At 35.7% G+C, this 22,161-nt stretch overlaps 3 protein-coding genes across 4 annotated transcripts; all 3 read right to left on the minus strand.

The window, feature by feature from the left end:
• Positions 1 to 577: 577 nt before the first annotated feature.
• Positions 578 to 3,160, minus strand: LOC141684986 (uncharacterized). The gene is made up of 4 exons (XM_074490115.1): positions 2,410 to 3,160; positions 1,722 to 1,925; positions 1,241 to 1,620; positions 578 to 1,102 (listed from the first exon to the last, which is right to left on the minus strand). Exons 1-4 carry the CDS (start codon positions 3,158 to 3,160, stop codon positions 578 to 580), a joined length of 1,860 nt encoding a protein of 619 aa, XP_074346216.1.
• Positions 3,161 to 6,829: 3,669 nt separating this feature from the next.
• Positions 6,830 to 9,629, minus strand: LOC141684624 (leucine-rich repeat protein 1-like). 2 transcript variants are annotated; one of them, XM_074489686.1, is made up of 7 exons: positions 9,450 to 9,623; positions 9,134 to 9,266; positions 8,556 to 8,627; positions 8,096 to 8,239; positions 7,897 to 7,968; positions 7,747 to 7,818; positions 6,830 to 7,230 (listed from the first exon to the last, which is right to left on the minus strand). In XM_074489686.1, exons 1-7 carry the CDS (start codon positions 9,514 to 9,516, stop codon positions 7,164 to 7,166), a joined length of 627 nt encoding a protein of 208 aa, XP_074345787.1. In that variant the 5' UTR covers positions 9,517 to 9,623; the 3' UTR covers positions 6,830 to 7,163. The 2 variants fall into 2 exon arrangements, with proteins under 2 accessions (XP_074345787.1, XP_074345788.1); XM_074489687.1 differs by lacking the exon at positions 8,556 to 8,627 and having other exon boundaries at positions 9,450 to 9,629.
• A 2,726-nt stretch (positions 9,630 to 12,355) lies between these two features.
• Positions 12,356 to 16,674, minus strand: LOC141682541 (uncharacterized). Its single transcript, XM_074487227.1, has 4 exons — positions 16,427 to 16,674; positions 15,267 to 15,595; positions 12,798 to 15,057; positions 12,356 to 12,712 (listed from the first exon to the last, which is right to left on the minus strand). Exons 1-4 carry the CDS (start codon positions 16,532 to 16,534, stop codon positions 12,656 to 12,658), a joined length of 2,754 nt encoding a protein of 917 aa, XP_074343328.1. The 5' UTR covers positions 16,535 to 16,674; the 3' UTR covers positions 12,356 to 12,655.
• Between the last annotated feature and the right edge of the window lie 5,487 nt (positions 16,675 to 22,161).

The raw sequence follows: 22,161 nt of genomic DNA on the forward strand, positions 1-22,161 counted from the left end.
CAAGGATAACAGTTTTACCTTGAGATTTAGGTAAGCCGGTGATGAAATCCATAGAAATATTTGTCCATATCTCATTGGGAATTGGCAATGGTTGTAATAAGCCAGGATAAGCAGCTAAGTCAGCCTTATTCATTTGACAGACTTGACAATTTTGAATGAATTGACTCACTTGCACAGACATTTCTTTCTAATAGAATAGGTTTTTAAGTCTTTTCAAAGTTAAATCCCTCCCTGAATGACCTCCTTCAGCAGATGAATGATGCCAACTGATAATTTTTGTCTGAATATCTCCTGAGTTTCCAATTACAAGTTTATTATTCTTCCTTAACAAACCATCTAGAAAGGAAAAATGGTCCACATTCTCATTTCTCTGAAAAGATTGCAGAATACCTTCAAGCCATTGATCATCCTTATAACTGTCCTTGATTAGATCTTCTAGATTAGAAGCTACTACAGAAATGGGCAAACAAAGAATCTCAACTCCTTTTGCCCTTGACAATGCATCTGCAGCTATATTTTCTTTACCATGCTTATATTGAATCTCATAATCAAAACCAAGTAGTTTTGATAGCTAGAACTATTGAAAAGGAGTGGAAACCTTTTGTTGCAATAACCATTTTAAGCTTTTCTGATCTGTCTTAATGATAAAATGGCCACTAGATAGATATTGTTCCCATTTCTGAACTGAAAAAACTATGGCTAGTAATTCTTTCTCATAAACAGACAATTTTTGCCATTTAGGACCTAAAGATCTACTGATAAATGCTAAAGGGTGATTTCTTTGCATTAAAACAGCACCAATCCCTCTCTTGGATGCATCTGTCTCTATGACAAATGTCTCTTCAAAATCAGGAACAACCAACACTGGAGCTGTAGTAAGAGCCTGTTTAAGTTTTTCAAAAGCATGTTGAGCTTCTGTAGACCATTGAAATTCTCCAATTCTCAGCAAATCAGTTAAAGGCTTGCTAATCAAAGCATAATCCTTAACAAACTTTCTATAATAGCCAGCTAATCCTAAAAATCCCCTTAACTCTTTCACAGTGGTGGGAAATTGCCAACTATTAACAACAGCTAGCTTCTGAGGATCAGTTTCTATACCTTTCTGAAATAAAATGCCCTAGATACTCAATCTTTTTGACAACAAAGAAACACTTGGCTTAATATGCATGTCATTTTTACTCATCAACTGTAAAACTGCTTCCAGATGTAACCAATGCTCTTAAAGATTCTTACTATATACCAACACATCATCAAAGAATACCATAACAAATTTCCTTAACAAAGGCCTAAAAATAGCATTCATCCAGCTTTGAAATGAGGCTGGAGCATTGGTTAAGCCAAAAGGCATAACCAAGAACTCATAATGTCCAGTGTGTGTTTTAAATGCAGTTTTAAAAACATCATCAGGATGTAGCCTTAGTTGATGATACCCTGACCTGAGATCCAATTTACTGAAGACTTTAGCACCTGATAATTCATCAATAAGCTCATCAATTACTGGAATAGGGAACTTGTCTTTAATAGTTTTTCTATTAAGTTCCCTATAATCTATGCATAACCTCCAAGTACCATCTTTTTCCCTACCAAAACTACTGGAGAAGCAAAATGTGAACAGATGTCCTGAATTATACCTCTTTCTAGCATTTATTGAATAAGTTGTTCAATAATGTCCCTTTTCTTCAAAGGATATCTATAAGGCCTGATATTCACTGGTCCCTCACCTTCTTTTAAAGGAATTTTGTGATCAAATATTCCTCTAATTGGTGGCAAATCTTTAGGTTCATCAAATACAGACACATATGTCTGTTTCAGTTTCTGAAACTTTAAGCAATCTTCTATAGAAGGGGCTGGTGAATCCCTCTTTGAGTGCACTTCTGTATTTGGTGAATCCATCTTTGAGTGCACTTCTTTATTGCACAAGAGCACTGAAGATAATGACCTCACTTGAATAAGACAACAGTGAGCAGCATTCTTCATAAGCTTGACAGAAGGATTCCCTTCAATCACCTTAACCTTCTTTCTGAGGAATACCTTTCAAAGATATCTGTTCATCATCAAGAATAAACTTCATTTTTAATTTCTTGAAATCCCAATAAACTGGTCCCAATAGTTGATAACCACTGAATTCCTAAGACCATATCACAACTTCCCAAAGAAATTAACATCACTTATGTTGTAAATTCCTTGCCATTCATAATCCAGGAGAACTCTTTACACACATGTTTACAGACAATGTGATTACCATCTGCTACAATAATTGCCTGTGCTGTAACCTCTTCTACTTTGCATCCCAACTTGTTTGCAAAGTTAATATCCAAGAAATTGTGTGTGCTTCCAGAATCAACCAAAATGTGCATTGGTTTTCCCATAAAACCCCTTTTAATCTCATAGTCTGAAAATTTTGGTTACCTGCTAAAGCATTAACTGATATTACAGGCTCTACATCACCATTGACTTCATAACAACTTTCATTAGTCAACTCATCACCCTTCAGATCCATCTCAGAACTCACTAATTCCCCTGGCACCTCCACTGTAAACAGCTGAGGTTCTTTAAACTTGCACTTATGACCTCTCTCATAAGACTGATCACAGTAATAGCAAGGACCTTTTGCTATTTTTTCAGCCCTAACATCAGCAGGAATGAACCTAAATTTATTATTTCCTTTTACAGTATCTGATCCTTGCTTAAATTTTGGAGTTGGTAACAAAGGTGGACCTGTATTAGCTAGTAAGGGTATGTTTTGACCTGTTTTTGGCTGACTATATGTAGAATAGTTGTTTGGTTTTGTGGATTTATAAGAAACAACAAGAGATTCTTCTTTCAATCTTGCATATTCAATTGCATCTACAATGTTTGCATGCTTAAAAGCTTTCACAAAAGGCTTCACAGTAGCCTTCAATCCTCCAACAAAACTATCTAGAACATAAGAATCTGGTAGCACATGATTATATTGCAACATCAGTGATCTTACATCTTCAAATTCATCAATATAATCCTCTAATAATCCTGTCTGTTGCAACTTATTGAATTGCTCACCAATTTTACCAGCACTATCATCTCTGAACCTAGATATCAGGTCAATTATGAAATCATCCCACTCCACAAACTTCCTCACAGCTAAGTAACTAGTCACCCAAGTTTCAGCCTTATCAACCATATACAGTGAAAACTAGACTAACTTTTTGATCAGATACAATTTTACACAAATCAAAGTATCTAGTGCACTTCTTAATCCAATTCCTAGGGTTTGACCCATCAAATTTAGGAAAATCTAGTTTTGGAGTGAACTTAAATGATCGATTAGTACTTGTTTCAGTAACAATGACCTGATCATCATCTCTATCGTGAGCATCACCATGGTTCCTAAACGTGCTTGCACCTTTCATTTGAGACTTAATTTCATCAATCGACTACATCAATCTCATAAGCGTATCTTCAAACTTTTTGTTTTATAAATCCTATCTCTGATTATATGTTTTCAGTTTCTTCTCCATGATCTTGACATGATCTTCCATGGATGCTGCTTTCCTTGTTTTAGCCAGTGTACAAACGAGTGTATGTATTGTATACGTATATATTTAACAGAATCAAAATGCTCTGATACCAATGATAAAGATTGAAGATAGAATTATCAATCTTTACAATCGAAGGAACAATCTGATTAGCCGAACTTAAGCTCTGATGAAGCTAGATGAACTAATTCGGAAAACGAAGAAGAAGAATTAACAGATAGAGAGATAGAGAGAAAAAGAGATGAGAAGAGAGATTAAATTTTCAACATTTTTTATTCATAACCCAATCTTATATATCAATCCAGTACTTATACATTGAGAGAAAAGAAAAACAATGTAACAGAATCCTAACAGAATTTCCCGCCAAAATGGAATGACCTAATCTGTAACTAACTTTTGCTGAGCTGGCATGTGTTGGAACTGAGCTGGCATATCAGAGTTTATATCAGAGTTTAATCAGAGTTTAACATATCAGAGTTTAGCATATCAGTCAGAGTTTAGCATATCAGAGTTTATTATTTTTCCTTGTCAGCAATATGACAATGCCCTTGCTATAACAGTTTAATATATAATAAAATAGCAATTAGTTAAAACAACCGTGCGTCGTACGGGTTTGAGGCTAGTACCATTTTATTAATTTATTTCATGTTTGTTGATGTGTATTTGTGGAGATATTTTTGTTTTTTCATCCTTTTTTATATTTAGAAAGTTAAAAAGATCTCTGAAAATAATATTTTCATGAAATAATATTGCATAACCCAGTCACTGGATCAATACTATATAATGATCGCTTATTATTATCTGGGGGAGATCCATTATATAAATTTATTTTCTGGTTAGGAAATTAGTTCGTTGAATATCTCCATTTGCGTGTGACGGAGGAATTTGGTAACAAAAAAATTTGAGGTTCGTGGGCGGAAACAAGATCTATGACGGTGGTTCTTTATCGGAAACGTGAACAGTACATGGTGGATCCGATGAACAGTGTTCGTCGGGAAGTATGAACAGTGTTTGGTGGTGGTGATTATTGGGGGCTGAGATTGCTTAGGGTTGATGGTGGCTCCTTAAGCCTCTCGCTTTCGACCCCTTACAATTTGTCTACGTATCCCTATTTATAGGGAATCAAGCCCACGTAGTTCTTGGGGAACAAGAAACCTAACGGGCTTTGATTTCTTATCCTGAGGCCCAGTAGGAAACCCACTGGAAACCGTCTTCTACTAGCTTTAGGAATGTCCGCCGATGAGGCCCAACCACAAAGGCCCAAGGCTCGTCCGCAGCTTCGAGACTTCACGGATAAGGTATCTCCCTGACCAAGGATAACCCTCCGCTACCAGCTGTTTCTCTAGTCCGCGGACGCAGGTATAGCCGTGGTTCACCCCAAATGTTGGACGTATCCTTGCCCCCCGGTAAGGAGCCCCTACCAGATTGCAGGAACAAGTGATCCCAAGCTTTTGGGTGCAAAGTGCAGGATACTCCAAAGTCTCCCAACGAGGACACCCGTTGACTACAGAGACAGAGCTCCCAAAGCACACACCAAATTTCACCCCACATCCCCAATGAGGACACCCATTGACTACAGGAGGAGGCCTTCAGTCCAGGCATACCCCTGGAGGTCTCTGACCACGGACACCGCCTTTTCTGTACATGTGCTACAGGAAGGAGTTCTTCAATAGAGTACCTGCATCAAATACGTTAGTCATAATTAACTCCATCTTCCTTGAGCCTTCCACGTAATCCGTCCAAGCAGCCATGTCTGGAACCTGTCCAGAACCATTTCCCACATAGGGCGCGCCCTACGCTCTTTCCAGAGCACATTGAAGGTCCTTAAGATCATGAGGGCGCGCCTCCTTCCCTGAGGGGAGGGAGCGCCTTCTCTATTGTCCAAGCGTTCATTGATTGTTCTTCCCCAAGTGTCCAAGCAGTCCATCAAGCAGCATGTTCAAGTCAAGTTCTGTGACAAACTGAGAGTGAGGGTGCGCCTAAGTGTTTCTCTTGGCGTCACCCTTGTCATCAATCCTTTGATTTCTCTTATTAAGAGGGTGCGCCCTAACTTGTTCAAGGGCTTTGGCTCGCGCCAACCTGTCCAAGGGCTTGACCTCGTGCCAACCCAGCCACGAAAACTCATTTTCTTGGCCGATCTTCCTTGGTCGTCCGTCCTTGACCGTCTGCCAAAACCCGTTTTCTTGGCATTCGCCCAAATTGAATTATGTCGATCCGGATTTGACCCGGATAACTTTTGTACCAAATTTTGGCTATAATAGCGTGTATGTTTCTTACAAACACAAAGTGTTGAAATTGACTTAATTTTTTTAGAACCGGTCCCAAATCACAATGAAATATTGTTCAATGTTAGCTTGCGAAGTTTGTTTTATGATTTCATCAAAAAACTTGAATCCTAGCAAGCATTGTTAATTATCTGTCATAATTTTTTAAAATGAATAAAAATTCTAAATGGGTGTAAGTGTAACATTCACATAATTTTTTTTGTCTTGGTTCTATCAGTAAAACATTATAACAAATATATTATAATAAATATTATCTTCTTCCCATCCAATTCTTATCTATATTAAATGTGTAAGTGATGTGAACAATTAATATCTAATGAAAATAGGGGAGTAAAGCAGTGCCTGTATTTGATTTGTATTTTATAAATTTTTATTATTTTTGTAAACTTGTTGCAACTTAAAGAACTGAGAGGCACCTCAAAGAAAAACGGGTAAATAGATTAACGAAACTAGCGTAATATTGAGCTCTTATACTCCTTCCGAGATTCCCGGAGGTCCCAGTCAGCAAAAAAAAAAACAGCTCGTCTATTCCTACATTAGTGTTCTTGTAGGGGTTCTACCGTGAGCATAGTCTTTGGTTGCTGGTTCAATATCCAATTTTCACATGATTCTTCCACTTTTGAGCTTCTAGTCACATGGACTCTGAAATTTGGAGAACAGCTTTCCAGATTTATGAAGAAATATTAAACTGTTGGTCAGAATATGTTGGCATAAATACAACTTGGTTAGCAGTCACAAATTGTTTTAAAGAACAAGTAGATATACAAGTAACTCTTCAATACTGAGTACACTGTTTAACACGAGTCATGTGTAAGTTCAAATTTGTGGCTTTCTTCCCTACTAAGTAAATGCCATGACCAACATGAACGAGAAAAGATGCTTAATTCAATCCAAACATATTTGGTATATCCCCGGAAGTAGAGAATTGGGATGAGATGTACTCGAACCTCGGCATGCCTCGATAAAGAATAGAGAACAGGGATAAGATGTACTCAGAACTCAGAAGTAGAGTACGAGGACAATCAGATGTGTTCAGAACAAATGTAAGTAAATTTTCAAGGAATCAAAGACTGTTTTCAAGGAGAACATGTAGCGACATAGAATAGTATAATACAAAGGAAGCCAAAGCAGAGTTCCTAGTCACTACTATCTAAATGATTGTATAATATTAATGATAGCAGTATTTAGTGCAAGTTCCCCCACTCTGTAATCTTATACAGTAAAATTACCCATAGAAAGACAAATGTTATGCGCATTATAAATTTATTGCCAAGTGCATACAAGCTAGATATATTACGTATGTATGACCACTATTGCTACAACGTGGTAATCCACACAAATCTGTGAAACCTCAGTGCAGTTTTTAGCATCCGAAGTCATAGGGAACCAGTCCTTTCAGCTCTGGTCCGTTAAGCCTATTGTTCTCAAAGCTGCAAAATAAAATGGCACGAGTTCAATCACTAAGATTGACAAGAAACTGTCCCACATTACATCAGACAAATCATAGTTAAACAAAATAACAAACTATAAGTTCAGATAATGTTTAAGGTCATTTACACTTCATAGCAACAACTTAAAAAACAACTCGCGGAATGTTCATTATGAAGCAAAAGCTCACTCCAAGTAGCCTTTATTAGCCTTATTGACGGCCCAAGTGCTTACATCTTTCAAATTGATACACTGATCTTCATATATGAACTCATGCGCTCAAACTAACGTTCTCAGGGGTATTGACTTATGTGTGATGTTTAAATTGTATTCCTCAAATCTAAGCACAATTTCTGCTTGGATAATTTATATATGTTCACAAGGATCTGGGAGTGGGGCATCGAAGTAATACAGACATGTTTTATTCAAGAATGATGTATAAGTTGGTTGGTCTGAATCCTTTGATGTCACAAACAAAATTTTCATGTTAAATAGGTTTGAAGTAATTGAAACTTTACCTTTTTATGGGGAAATTTGCAAAAGGGCCATCAACAGGAATTGTTCCACAAAGGTTGTTATTAGATACATCACTGTAATACATATAGAAGCATATTTATTAAGATCTCATATACACAAAGTGAATGATACGTTTTTCAATCTATACTTACAAAACTTTGAGGTTGGTAAGTTTGGCTAGTTTTCTCGGAATAGGTCCAGAGAGATTGTTATCATTTAGCCGTCTGTAATTAAAAAAAATATTGAAACAGGATATAAGCATTTTGTTCTTTGTATTCCATAAGTAGTATTGCATGTAATTTAAAACTTGCAAGTCTCTATTGATCGCAACTTAAACTAGAAAATGCTTACAAAAATCTTAGAGACTTCAATTTAGCTAAAGACTTCGGGATTCTCCCTTCAAATTTGTTGTTATACAAATCCAAGCTGATAAGGTTTTTCAATTTACCCAACTCCTTCGGAATTTTTCCATCAATGTTATTCCGATAAAGTTCCCTGAAATCAATAAAGAACACATAACTTCAACATGCACAAACTTTTTAATAAGAGAAGTGATATGTTCACTAATAGAGACCCAGGGAATGTTTATGTGAGGTAATCAAGCAATTTGCTGTGATGAAAGATTGAATATTTTTATGAATCAGTCTTGAGATAACAGTCACATAGGAAAAAAGTGCAGAAATCAAACTAAAGTAAAACTATTCTGTTTTTTAATATTCGATTAGTTCTTTAGCTTTACGCATATCAACCAAGCATGAAATATAAAAGGCAAAGACAGTATATATCAGATGAAGAATGCTTAAGGTAGTACAGGTATTGGAGGTTCTTAAGTTCGCCAAGCTCCGAACCTAATGTTCCTGAAAAATTAGAATTGCCCAAGTCCCTGAAATTCACAAGAAATAATGTTTAATATACATGCTCCAATTAAGCCCATTTACTAAAACTAGGAGAGTTGTTAATTTAGCAAATTGCTCGTGATTTGTGTGACTGTAAGGGATGAGTTGTATCCAAAACGTCACTAGTGATTTGCATCCAAATCACCATTTCTCATTGTAAAGTCTGTTCTAAGTTGGGCACAAGTCTTTGTATAATACTACCTACTATTTTTGCAACCATATATCTGAGCTCGACACTTGATTTTCATATAGAAGAAATACTGGTTATTTCAATTAAATTATATCTACTTATTATTCGCAAGAGTGATCCAATTTCTTGGTGTGAAAATTGTTGAAGCAATACGAGTATGAGCTCCATAACATAATATCACTAGGTCATAAAAGGTATGAACACAATACTGAGAGTACCCAGCTGATCCAAAGGTTTAACAAAACCCGAAAATAATTAAAAGAAACGAAAGTGCAACAATTAATATAAATGCAATGATCTTACAAACGAGTAACGGAATTTTCGTTGTTGCAAGTAACATGGAACCAGGTACAAGGATTGACAAGAGTTGGGTCCCAACTTTGCAGAACATTATTTGGGTCAGAAAGTCTAGTTCTTAAAACATGTAAAGCATTTCCTGAAAAAAACAAAACAAACCACAAGGACATGATTTAAATACATGGGTATTTACAAAATTCAAGAAACTTAATTGTATAAGTAATAAGTAATAACCTAAAACAAGAAAATGTGATGGCATGGATTGAAATATTAAATAGCAAATCACAATATTCGAAGCAGACTTCAAAGTTGTGAACTTTACCTTCAGAGTTGCAGAGAATGGAAGGGACAGATACAAGGAAGATGAAGAGGACAAAGGTTGTAGCCATTGTAGAGAGAGAGAGGGGGGGGGGAGGGAGAGATTGGAAATTCAAAGGGGAGATATAGTAGAGAGAGAGAGGGGGTGTGTGTGTGTGTGAGAGAGAGAGAGAGAGAAGAGAGAGAGGCTGCTGAGAGAGGAGAGTTGAAAGTTCAATGGTCAATTGTCAAATACTACAAAAGAAAACAAGATTAAAGATTGTATATGTACAGCATAATCAGTTACAGACACAGTAGAATAATTAGAACCAGGGGAAAGAAAGTCATGGCGTGTGAAGTGGGGTTCACTGACTAATCAGCAATGACCCCTAAAACCACAAGCAAGATTTGTGTGTGTGAGAAACAACTGGGAAATTCTACTTTTTTGAGGCCTTAACAATTTTCCTTTTCTTTTTAATCTAATTCACCAAACAACAAAAGACTCATCATACTTGTGAACTGTTAAAGTACAATCCATCTCAAAGTACAATGTTGGGGACCAATTGTTATGGTATGGTCCCAAACTTCCAACTAAACTTCATGGACTCTTAAGTTTACATCACTTTTCTTGTTTTTGGTAAATTATTTTTCAGGCCTCTTCTCCACATGTACCTGTACTTTTAAATTTTATCCATCCAATAAATCAATGAATTGATGAAATTTTACCTTTGAAACTGAGAAGAGGGTGCTGTAATTTGGGTCGAGTCCGGCCTAATTTGAGGCGAGGTTAATCTAGTCGAATCGGCGCGTTTAAGTAATTGAGTTTAAACCTCTTCCCGAACTCGACTCATTTAATTTCACGAGTCGAGTCGAGTTGGCTTGTTTAGCTAAACGAGCCGGCTTTAAAAGTCGAGGGACTTGTTTAATTTTACACTTATTCGAACATAAATCTCTGCCCGAACGGGCTAATTTAATTTGTTTTTGTTTCATCAATTGAATTGATGTTCGTCTATACCATCTCCGGTTTGATCAATGAACCAATAAAAACTATCGCAGTAATGAACTCTGAAAATCTGTTGGCTCGTTTGACGGGTTAACTATTTTTACGTATGTTCTTATTAGTTGCAAACAGAAAGGAGCCCAAACTGCCAATAGCATACAATCTGTCATAGACCTTTGGCAGATAATTTAGCTGGTACGAATTTGCTGGGTTTAAACCAATAGGGAATATGAGTTTGGTGATACACAATTATTAGAATGGATATTAATTATATGGTAGATAATAATTTTTATAATCGGATTGAATAATTGTTGCCTAAATTTGTCATGACTATATATACAGGAGATGAGAGCGGACAATTTGGTACACGACACATGAATACGACACAAAATGACACAAAAAATACGGATATGGGTTTTAATTTTTAGTACACGAAACACGAATGTACACGAACACGAATGTACAACATAGATTTAGTGTTGGATATGGATTTCAATTTAGGTACACGAAATTACACGAGATAAATATATTTATAAATTAATATATATAACACATGCATACATTTATGTATATAATATAAATATAATATAAATATTTACAAGTTTTTATAGAATAATATGTAAAAATATATATTTATATATACACTCTCCATATTTCATTAAATTATACATTAAAATAGATTTTTTATATATTATATGTATATATATATATATTATACTAATTTCTTATTTAATATACACGAAAAGTACACGACACGATTCGAATCGGATATGAGTTTCACATATGGGTACACGAAATCATTTCGGGTCGGATATGTGTTTCATGTTTACGTACACGAAACACGAAATTACACGACACGAAAGTACACGACACGACCCGATTGTCCGCTCTATATACAGACATGTTATTATTTTGATATATGCTTAACATACATAGCAAGCATTGAATGAATAAGTATTAGTTTGAGATACAATTGAGATATTATATATTGAAATATTATTGATAATTACTTTTGATTAATAATATAAGTTGTAACGTGAGTTTTTCACGTCAAATATATTGTTGCGGGTGTACCATAGAATTGAATCTCAAATACGTTTGTGTTACATCCTAGCAGAGTTCCCCCTTGGAACTATAGCCCCATCCAATGTTGTAAAAAGCGCAATAAGCAGACGTGTTAGCGGGGGCTTAAGCGGAATCGGAGGTTAAAACGCTTGGATTAGAGCAAAATTGGTTAGTTAAGCTTTTAGTAAAGTTTAAGCGGGTTTAAGCGACTTTAAGCGGAATTAAGTGGATATTGACCGTTTAAACGGTTTTTGACCAAATTAAATGAGGATTAAAAATAATTAGAAAAAGAAAAATATTATTTTTAGAAAAGGTGTAATTTGATATTTTTAAATGTTACTTGTATTTTTTAAGTTAATTATGACTTTGTGAATGATCATTTTATTGGTTTATTATAATAAGTGAATGTTATCTCTTTATTAGAAAAATATTTATTATTTTTAATATATATATTTATTTATAATTCGATTAATGATCCACTTTTAAAACCGCTTAAGCGTCCGCTTTAGCACTTAAACGCTAGAAGATGACCTCACCGCTTACGTCCGATTTGCGACCCCATCTAGACTCGCGAGGTCCATCTCCTCCGCTGAGACGTAAGCATGCTGAGACGTAAGCATATTTTACCGCACGAGATGTGAGCACATTTAACTACATCAGAAAGAGACTATTTTCGCAAAATTTCAGTCTGTTAATGTTTTTATCATCTGTAGAAAATTTTGAATAAGTTCTAATTTTTTTGAAGATTTCTGTTTATGAGTAATGATAACAGAATATGGATGTAAACCAAAAGTTAAGATGAACCAAAGTCTGGTTAACAAAGAAAACGTCACAATATTAAAAAAGTGCTTCCAGAGCTTAGAACATAGTAAGAGTACAAGATTTTATTCTCACTTTCAGCTTCCCCATATACAGTTGAAATGCTCAAATGAACTGCTATATTCAGTTGCTCCCTAAAAGAAAAGTACAGGTTTTTACAATCCTAAGAGAAGAAGAAAAGGGCTGGTGGGGGAGAAAAAAATATTCAAGAATGAGAAAGCTTATCTATCATTGTTTGTAGAACTAATGAATGATATCAAACAAATGCTTTGTAAAACAATTCTGCCGCTAAGCTTCATGATAACTTCTTTCTGAAACCTCTTGGTAAAATCGTTGTGAATAAAAAGTCACACATGCTCTTTAGCTCTCATCCTTTCCTCTTCCTCAGCTTTTTGCCAAGCAGCCTAAGTAGCGGAAATAAGTCAGACTTGTATGGAAAATATCCTAACATTTAGTACCAAAAAAACAAGCCACATTTATAAACATTACCTTCTCACGTTGAAGCCGAGATTGACGGGGGCGTAAGGAATTTCCTAAGCTTAGTCCTCCCCATGCTTGCTGCATTTCTTTCTCCCTTGCCTGCCTGCGAGTCGCTGAAGGCATTATCTGATCGTCTGATTGCTGAGCAGCATTCATCTTTTCTCTCTCAAGCCTTGACTTGGGTTTAACTAATATTTGATCCAAACTTCCTTCGCTGTTTTCCAACTCTGTTTTAGTTTCCTTACTTCTCTTTATACTGATTACTTCTTGATTTCTCCCACACTCCATTTTCTCTTTCTCAAGCCTGGACACACGCTTTACCAAAACTTTATCCAAGCTTTCACAATCTGCGACACTGCTTCCTCCATCACTCCCCCCCACAGGCAATACTTTCAATTTCTCCTTTTGTAGCCGATGAACTGGTGGTTTAATCAAAATCTTGTCAAGGCTATTTTCACGTCGTTTGCTATTTTCTAGTCCATTGTGATCAAGTGATAGAGCTTCTGCAGATTTCAATATTGACTGTTCATTGGGTATTAACGCATCAACTGAACAATCTAAAGGAGTCCCCTTTTGTGTTGTTTCAACTTCCTGATTTAGATCAATATTTTCTTTCCCCACTTGATCTCTGAAAGAAATTTCTAAAGAACCTGGGATCGACGGCAACGAAGTATGGCCAGCGCCCTTACCACTTGTGTCTGGCTGCGTTTTCCTTCCATTTCTTGCTTCTAGGACTTCTCTTTCAAGTCTTGACATGCATTTTACCAAAGCCTTATCTAAGCTCAGAAATGACCCATCTTTTTCTGTCCGATCAAATGCCCAATTTTGCTCTCTTTCAGTTTTCTCACCATTTGATTCATATACTTTACTGTTTTCCCTTTTAGCCTCTTCAATTTCCTTCTTAAACTTAGAGACATGCTTTCTCGTTAGCATACTTTCAAGGTCCGGAACGACCACAGCTGAATTATTACCACAGCCAGGACCTTTATCTCTTTCATTCAGCTCCAATTTTCTTTCATATCTTGCTTCTAGTACTTCTCTTTCAAGTCTTGACATGTGTTTCACCAGAGTCTTATCTAAGCTTGGAAATTCTGAACCATCTTGCTGTGTCTGGCCGTAAGACCAATTTTGCTCCTTTTCAGCTTTCTTGCCATTTGGCTCATATAGTTTACCATTTTCCATTTTGGCCTCTTCAATTTCTTTCTTAAACTTGGAGACATGCTTTTTATTTAATACACTTCCAAGGTCTGGAACAACCTCAGATGAACTATTACTGCTTTTCTCAATCACGTGATCCCTAATAATCATCTTCCTGGAGTTCTCCCTTGCCTCTTCAGTTTCCTTCTCGAGCTTAGACTTGTGTTTTACAAGAATACTACCCAAGTCTACATTTAATATATTGCCTTCAAAACACACCTTTGCTTGATCTGGCTTCTGTTGTTGTACCCTGTACTCTTCTCCCACCTCATTGCTTTTAGAGTTTTTAGCTTCTTGTACCTCTCTTTCAAGTCTGGTCAAACGCTTCACGAAGAACTTGTCTAGGCTAGGAAGTTCCGTCCCAACTTGATTATGCAGCTGCCCATCAGTATGATATGGCCTTGTTATTCCTGTCCCAAAGGAAGACACTCTCCTGAAAAGACTGAAAGCTGGTGCATGATTAGAAGCAGCGTCTAAGGAATGCTGGTCGGTATTCTCCGCTTTAGCAAGAGCACGTCCACAAGTTGCAACAATAGTGGCTAAAGATGCAAGTTCTTCATCTTTTAGGCATTTAAGTCTCTCAAACATAATGTCGACAAGCTTTGCCCTGTGATGGTTTTCTGGGAACTGTTCCTTGTATTTTCGTTGTCTTGACTTGCCAACCAACACTACAGCATTGACAGATGCTGATTCAAGTTCTGACCCAGTATCAGATTCACATTCTGAAGATAACCCCTCAACATTACCATCATCTATTTCTGGATTGTGACTTATTGTTCGCAACATCTCCTTGATTTCATCTTTATATGCACAATTTGCAAGCTTAATAAATGCAGCTTTAACAGCTGCAGCTACTTGTTTATCCACCTCAAATGCAGTTTCAAAAGATGTCCTGACAGTATGTCTTGTAGATTCCCCTCCATTTACCTTTGATGTTTCTATTTCATAATGTTTTTGAGAATATTCTGGTATGTCATACATGATTACCCCGATAGCCTTTGCAGTTTCAAATGCTTCAGCTGCAATATCTTCTGCTTTCAACAGCACAGTTTCAGCTTCTTTCGTTTGAATCCTGCGAGAAATTGTTTTGCCATTTAATTAGCTTGGAAAGCAATATGTGATACATCTGGGAGTAGAGGGTCCAGACCTTACTGTAGCTAAGAACAAAGAGTAAAAGGAAACTCTCTATACCTAAAAAAACAGATATTGTACTTGGGATGCTAATCAACCCTTGAGCATTTTTACTTCAAGAAGACAGAAACAAATGATTAAAATACATACCCTGATGCTTTAAGTATGCGGCACCAAGAAGCTTCCAGCAGCGCAGCCTTTCGAGCCTCCATTGCCTTTTGTGCAGCCTCTCTTACTGCAATTTTTTCTCTTAAAACTCTTGAATAATGGGGATTTGAATCACCCAGTGTTTCATCAAGTGTGGAACTCATCCCATCTACTTCCTGAAGCAATTTTATTTTCCTTTTCAAGTATGATTCAACCTTTGTGCGTGGGAACCAGTTAATGGGTGAACCTTTATGACGGGAGGGTTTTTTAATTTGGGATGTAACTTTGCTGAGACCATTCAAGCATGAGTGGCTATCTCTAACTGTTCTCTTCTGCAGGTTTCAAGAACAACAGACAAGAGACATCAGAAGAAATCAGCAAGTCGTAAAATGACTTCATACAAGAGGTTGCACTATATAAATAAGAAGACAGCCGCAAGCCACAATCACTATCGATCACTATTCAAAAACTCAATTATAAAAAAAAATGTACTCGAAATATATGGTCAAATGGAGCACACCAAAGCATAACCATAAATGTGCCAGCGAATGTCTCATTGTATGTCACAATGCCAATCTAGTTCATATTAATTTAAACCACCCACAAACAAATTTACATACATTGTTGAGGACAATCATGTTTCGTCACCATATACCCCTTGGAAAGTTTAAACCATATTCAAACAGATTGTCAAAGATAATCAACTGTAATAGACTATCTAAATTTTGGCTGTACACAGCACTCTAACTACATCCTAACCAGATATTGACAATTCAGCATAAACATGACTCTGATCATAAGATACCAACATAATCACTAAAATACTCTCGAAAAACATTATCAAAATATGTTCAAATACCTCACCAAAAAAGCATCATTTATCGACCTAAGGCAACTCTATCACTAGTTAATCACATGTTACCACGCCATTTATCTGACCAATACCAAATTCTTGCAGTAAGAACATGTTCATTAACTATAAAACAAAACCAAACATGACCAAACAATAGCCTGCACATAAGGTAGTACTACAAAAACCAATGATTCACTAACATATCAAATGAGTTAAATGACAAACTAATACCAAAACCAATTTAATAAATTGATAATATATAGCAACAACAAAGATAATTCAATAATTGAAGAAGATTAAAAGCGCATACCTTTCCAGATTTAGAAGAAGAAGAGAGTGGAGAGTCAGTTGAATCACAAGAAGATTGATGGTTCTTGAGCTTCTCAATACAACCCATGTCTAAACAACCAAGATCCATTCTTGTATGTATTGATGTCTTAAACAATCAAATTCATATACTGCTGTATATTTAATGTACACGCAATCAAGAAAGAATGTTAGTTGGTTTTAATTTCAGCGAGCGAGAGAGAGAGAGATTCTTGAAGGAGAAATTTGATGTGTATAATATTTGAAATTAGAACTATCCGTTGCAAAATACTCTCGGTCCTGTTTTGTAACGGTCCTTTTAATTACGTTTAATTACACGGAAAACTAAATTATAATTATAAGTTTATGAACTATTTGACGTTGATCCGATGAAGGGTTAATAACAAGTTTAGCCTTTTTTTATATAAAATTAACAAAAATATCAATTTCTGAATTTGGTCAATTCTAAGTGAACAGTGTAGTATTCACTTTATATAGACAGAGTAGATCCTAACGATGTGGAGACGAGCAACATCGTTGTCTCATCTCTTTTCTTCCTCCAAATCATCTCTACTTTCTCCGACCTCGGCGCGTGAGCACTCTACGACGGCGAATTAGTGGTGTAATGGTGAAAAATTGAATCAATATAGGGAGAGAGAGTGATCGGCGATGATAGAGAGAGGAGTGAAATAGGGGAAAAATTAGGATTTGTGAAATTTGGGGTTTTTTTAGAACATATGTGTTCAAGTGGGTGGTAAATTCAAAATATTTAGTTTGGAGTGTGATCTCTAGGGGAAAGATGAGTTTGAGCATCAAAATGATTGCAATATGAGAAATATAAGGGACTTACGACAACTACTTTTGGTCGATGATTTTTTACGAAATATGTAGGTCCCCCATGTAAAGAAAACCATAGGCAGAGGTATTGTCTCGCATGTTTTTACTTACTTTTTTATATCATTGTTTATCATTTTTTTATTTAAGGCACACATATTTGTGCACACACAAGCCGGGGGTCTTTTGCGGAAACAGCCTCTTCATTCTTTGGAATGAGGGTAAGGCTGCGTACGATAGGCCTCCCCAGACACTGCCATATGCGGTATTATTGGGTATGATGATGATGATGATCAATGGAGTATCTTATATAAATTGAGATATCAAACTGACAACGGAGTATTCAATCGACAAAAATTGGCCAATTATTTCAGAAGATCTAATTTTGTTAATTTTGTTAATATATCAAACTGAATACGGATAATATCCGCTTTATTCCGGATACAGATAATATCCGCTTTTTCTCGGATACGAATGTGGATAATTCAAACGGATGTCGGATTTTTTGAATTTTTTTGAAGGCCCTACCGTATTTTTGATGATTTTAGTTTTTACGATTAAAATCAAACAATATATTTATATATGTAGAAAAAATTAGTGTACAATCGTGTAAAATTTGTATAAATGTATTATTTAATGCATATACACACACACTATAAACTAATAGAATAAATTTTAAATTATATATATTTATATATTTATATAATTTAAATATTATATATGTATTTGATTTCGGATTCAAATATCTCGGATTCAGATACAGATGATATCATTTTTATTTTGAATACGAATGATATCCGCTTTTTCTCGAATACAAATATGATTTTTTAGACGAATATCGAATATTTCAAAAAAAAAATTACAATCCTGGTTGAATATTAATTTCTCTTTTAATAGCGAAAATGTAATTGAGGACATAATGAATTTACTGGTACGTTGTTAATGAAGATTTGGGACCAAAAATGATCCGGCCATCCGGGTGACCGTTAAATAACTTTGTTCGACTAATCCTTGTGTATATAATACACCGATGAGGATAAAATTAACGAGATATTTTACTTAGTTAAAATAATTAATTTGTATTAGAAATATAATGTATATATTATATATAAGATGAATATGGGAGAGAAGACATCATATGAAATTATATTTCATTCAAGTGTGTATCTTACAAGATGAGACTTGAGTCCTATTTATAGGCTCACTAGAACATAGGTAGAGAAATCCAAAGGCCAAATACATGTACTTGAAAAGCCACAAGTCAAGAGTTATGACTTTGGAAAGTCAAGAGGTTGTTCTAGAGTATTTTAGAGACATCCATATTCTAACACTCCCCCTTGGATGTCCAATTTTCAATAATCGTGCCTCGTTAAAACCTTTCTAGGAAAAGACGCATTGGGAAAAAAATCCTAGTAAAGGAAAAAGAGTACATCGATTTTGAAAAGTTTATTTCAAATTCTTAAGTCGACGCATGCCAATCTTATGTACCAAGCTTTCAAAAACTGATGGGGGTAGCGACTTCGTGAATAGATCTGCAAGGTTGTCACTTGAGCGTATCTGTTGGACTTCTTGAAGGTCATGTGTGAAGAAAAACTTGGGTGAAATATGTTTAGTATTATCACCTTTGATATAACCTTTCTTTAACTGCTAGATGCATGCTGCATTGTCTTCGAACATTACTGTTGGTGTCTTGTCATGATGCATGCCACATGACTCCCGAATATGCTGACATATTGATCTCAACCAGACACATTCTCGACTAGCTTCATGGATTGCAAGAATTTCTGCATGATTAGAAGAGGTAGCAGCCAAAGATTGTTTAACAGATCGCCATGAGATGGTTGTATCCCCATAAGTGAACAAATATCCTGTCTGTGATCGAGCTTTATCTGGATCAGATAAATATCCTGCATCTGCATAACCCGTTAGCACTACTTTGGATTTATTAGAATAAAATAAACCCATATCAGTTGTGCCTCGAAGATACCGAAAAATATGTTTAACACCATACCAATACCTCCGAGTTGGGGCGTTACTATGTCTTGCTAATAGATTCACAGAAAATGCTATATCGGGTCGTGTATTATTAGCAAGATACATAAGCACGCCTATAGCACTGAGATAGGGTACTTCAGGACCGAGTATCTCTTCATTTTCCTCCTTTGGTCGGAACACGTCCTTTTTCTTATCAAGTGATCGAACAACCATTGGAGAGTTAAATGGATGTGATTTAACGATGTAAAACCGTTTCAAGATCTTTTCTGTGTATGATGATTGATGTACAAAAATTCCATTTGGAAGATGTTCAATTTGTAATCCAAAGCAAAGATTTGTTCTCCCAAGATCTTTCATTTCAAATTCTGCTTTTAAGTAATCAACTGTTTTCTGGAGCTCTTTAGGAGTTCCGATGATATTCAAATCATCAACATACACCACCACTATAGAAAATGAAGATTCTGTTTTCTTTATAAAAATACATGGACAAATAGGGTCATTCTTGTAATTTTCCCTTAGTAAATATTCGCTTAACCTCTTATACCACATTCAACCAGATTGCTTTAATCCATATATGGATCTTTGTAACTTAATAGAATAAAGATCACGAGAGTATAATTTAGATGCTTCAGGCATTCGAAATCCTTCAGGAATCCTTATATATATATATATATATATATATATATCTTTCTCAAGGGAACCATACAAGTATGCTGTCACAACATCCATTAATCGCATTTCTAATTTTTTAATAACTGCCAGGCTAATAAGATAACGAAAAGTTGTAGCATCCATTACAGGGGAATATGTTTCCTCATAATCTATGCCTGGTCTTTGTGAAAATCCTTGAGCAACTAAACGTGCTTTATATCTCACAATTTCATTTTATCGTTTCTTTTTCGCACAAATACCCATTTATAACCAACGGGTTTAGTCCCTTCAGGGGTTCGGACTACAGGTCCAAAAACTTCATGTTTGTTAAGTGAGCTCAATTCCTTTTCAATTGCTTCTTTCCATTTTGGCCAATCTTCCCTACGTCAACATTCTTCGACAGATTTTGGTTCAAGATCCTCGTCTTCCATAATTATATCAAGTGCTACGTTATATGCAAAATTTTCATCGACGATGATGTTATTTCGGTTCCATTTCTTTCCCGTGACAACATAATTTATAGAGATATCTTCTATTTCAACATTTTCAGGTACCTGGTCCTCTTCTGGGGTTTGGTTATTCATGTCACGGGTCTCTTCTGGAGTCTCTCCTTGAGATTTTATTTCATCTATTTGGGCATCATCATATTTTGCTCCTTTTCTTTTCCGAGGATTTTTATCTTTGGAACCGATTGGTTTACCTCGCTTCATGCGAGGTCTTGACTCATTTTCCTTGATAATTTGTCCTTCAGGGACTTCTATTTTTGCAGGAGCATTTGCAGCTGGTATGTGTGACTTAGTCACTCTATTGATATCATTGAATGCATCAGGCAATTGATTTGTTATGCCTTGTAAATGGATTAGTCTTTGAACTTCTAGTTCACATTGGTTTTTACGAGGATAAAAAATGTTCAATGTTGGTGCATTCCATGTAATTTCTTTCTCCAGCTGCTTATTTTCTCCCCCTGATTTAGGGAAAATTTTAATCTCTCCCCCTAATTTTGGAAAAACATTTTCATCAAAATGACAGTCTGCAAATCTTGCAGTAAATAAATCACCTGTCATTGGTTCAAGATATTTGATTATTGAGGGAGATTCATAACCAACATATATTCCCAATTTTCTTTGAGGACCCATCTTTGTGCGTTGTGATGGGGCAATTGGGACGTATACCGCACACCCAAATGTTCTAAGATGGGAAATATTAGGTTCTCTTCCGGAGGCCAATTGCAAGGGAGAGAATTTGTGATAGCTTGTAGGTCTAATGCGTATAAGTGCTGCTGCATGTAAATTGGCATTTCCCCAAACTGTAACTGGGAGGTTTGTTTTCATAATTAATGGTTTAGCAATCAATTGAAGTCTTTTAATAAATGATTCTGTAAGACCATTTTGTGTATGAACATGAGCTACATGATGTTCAACACGTATCCCAATTGATGCACAAAACTCATTAGAAGCTTTTGATGTGAATTTTTCCGGAATTATCCAATCGAATTGTTCCAATATTATAATCTGGAAATTGTGCCCTTAATCAGATTATTTGCTCAAGTAGTCTCGCAAACGCCAGGTTACGAGATGATAATAAACACACATGTGACCACCTTGTTGATGCATCGAATAATACCATGAAATATTTAAATGGTCCACATGATGGGTGAATGGGCCCACATATATCACCCTGTATTCTTTCTAAAAATTTAGGAGATTCTGTTCCAATTTTTGCTAAGGAGGGTCTGATAATCAATTTTCCTTGAGAACAAGCAGCACAAGAGAATTCATTAGATTGAAAAATCTTCTGGTTTTTCAATAGATGCCCGTGTGAATTCTCAATAATTTTTCACATCATAATTGATCCAGGATGCCCTAGCCGATCATGCCATATAACAAAATTATTTTTGTCAGTAAACTTCTGGTTTACTGAGGCATTTACCTCAATATTTCGAATATTGGTATAGTATAATCCGGAAGAAAAGGCTGGCAATTCTTCTATAACACATTTGCTACCCGAAGTGATACTTGTAATATAAAGAAATTCTTTATCCCCTTTATTCACCGTTTCAACATGATATCCATTTCTTCGAATATCTTTAAAACTTAATAAATTTCTTTGTGACTTTGGGGAGAACAATGCGTCATTTATAATAAATTTTGTTCCTTCGGGTAGTAATATAGCAGCTCTTTCGGAGCCTTCGATCAATTTTATACTCCCGGAAATTGTGCATACATTGCCTTCATATTTATTTAAAGAGGGGAAATATTT

This window comes from Apium graveolens, chromosome 9, assembly GCF_009905375.1.
Source record: "Apium graveolens cultivar Ventura chromosome 9, ASM990537v1, whole genome shotgun sequence".
In the NCBI taxonomy this organism is placed as follows: Eukaryota; Viridiplantae; Streptophyta; class Magnoliopsida; order Apiales; family Apiaceae; genus Apium; species Apium graveolens.

Bases quoted from the DNA above. Each gene is read 5' to 3' on its own strand.
- LOC141684624 (XM_074489686.1), bottom strand. From the start codon at position 9,516: ATGGCTACAACCTTTGTCCTCTTCATCTTCCTTGTATCTGTCCCTTCC. The intron at 9,267-9,449 runs GTAAAGTTCACA...TGTTTTTTTCAG, and splicing joins CATTCTCTGCAACTCTGAAG to GAAATGCTTTACATGTTTTA. The intron at 7,819-7,896 runs GTAAGTATAGAT...TATGTATTACAG, and splicing joins CTTACCAACCTCAAAGTTTT to TGATGTATCTAATAACAACC.
- LOC141684986 (XM_074490115.1), bottom strand. From the start codon at position 3,160: ATGGTTGATAAGGCTGAAACTTGGGTGACTAGTTACTTAGCTGTGAGG. The intron at 1,621-1,721 runs GTGAGGGACCAG...GGTATAATTCAG, and splicing joins CAAAATTCCTTTAAAAGAAG to GACATCTGTTCACATTTTGC. The intron at 1,103-1,240 runs GTATATAGTAAG...ATTTTATTTCAG, and splicing joins TATTCTTTGATGATGTGTTG to AAAGGTATAGAAACTGATCC.
- LOC141682541 (XM_074487227.1), bottom strand. From the start codon at position 16,534: ATGGATCTTGGTTGTTTAGACATGGGTTGTATTGAGAAGCTCAAGAAC. The intron at 15,596-16,426 runs GTATGCGCTTTT...TGAAACCTGCAG, and splicing joins CTTCTTCTAAATCTGGAAAG to AAGAGAACAGTTAGAGATAG. The intron at 15,058-15,266 runs GTATGTATTTTA...AATTTCTCGCAG, and splicing joins CGCATACTTAAAGCATCAGG to GATTCAAACGAAAGAAGCTG.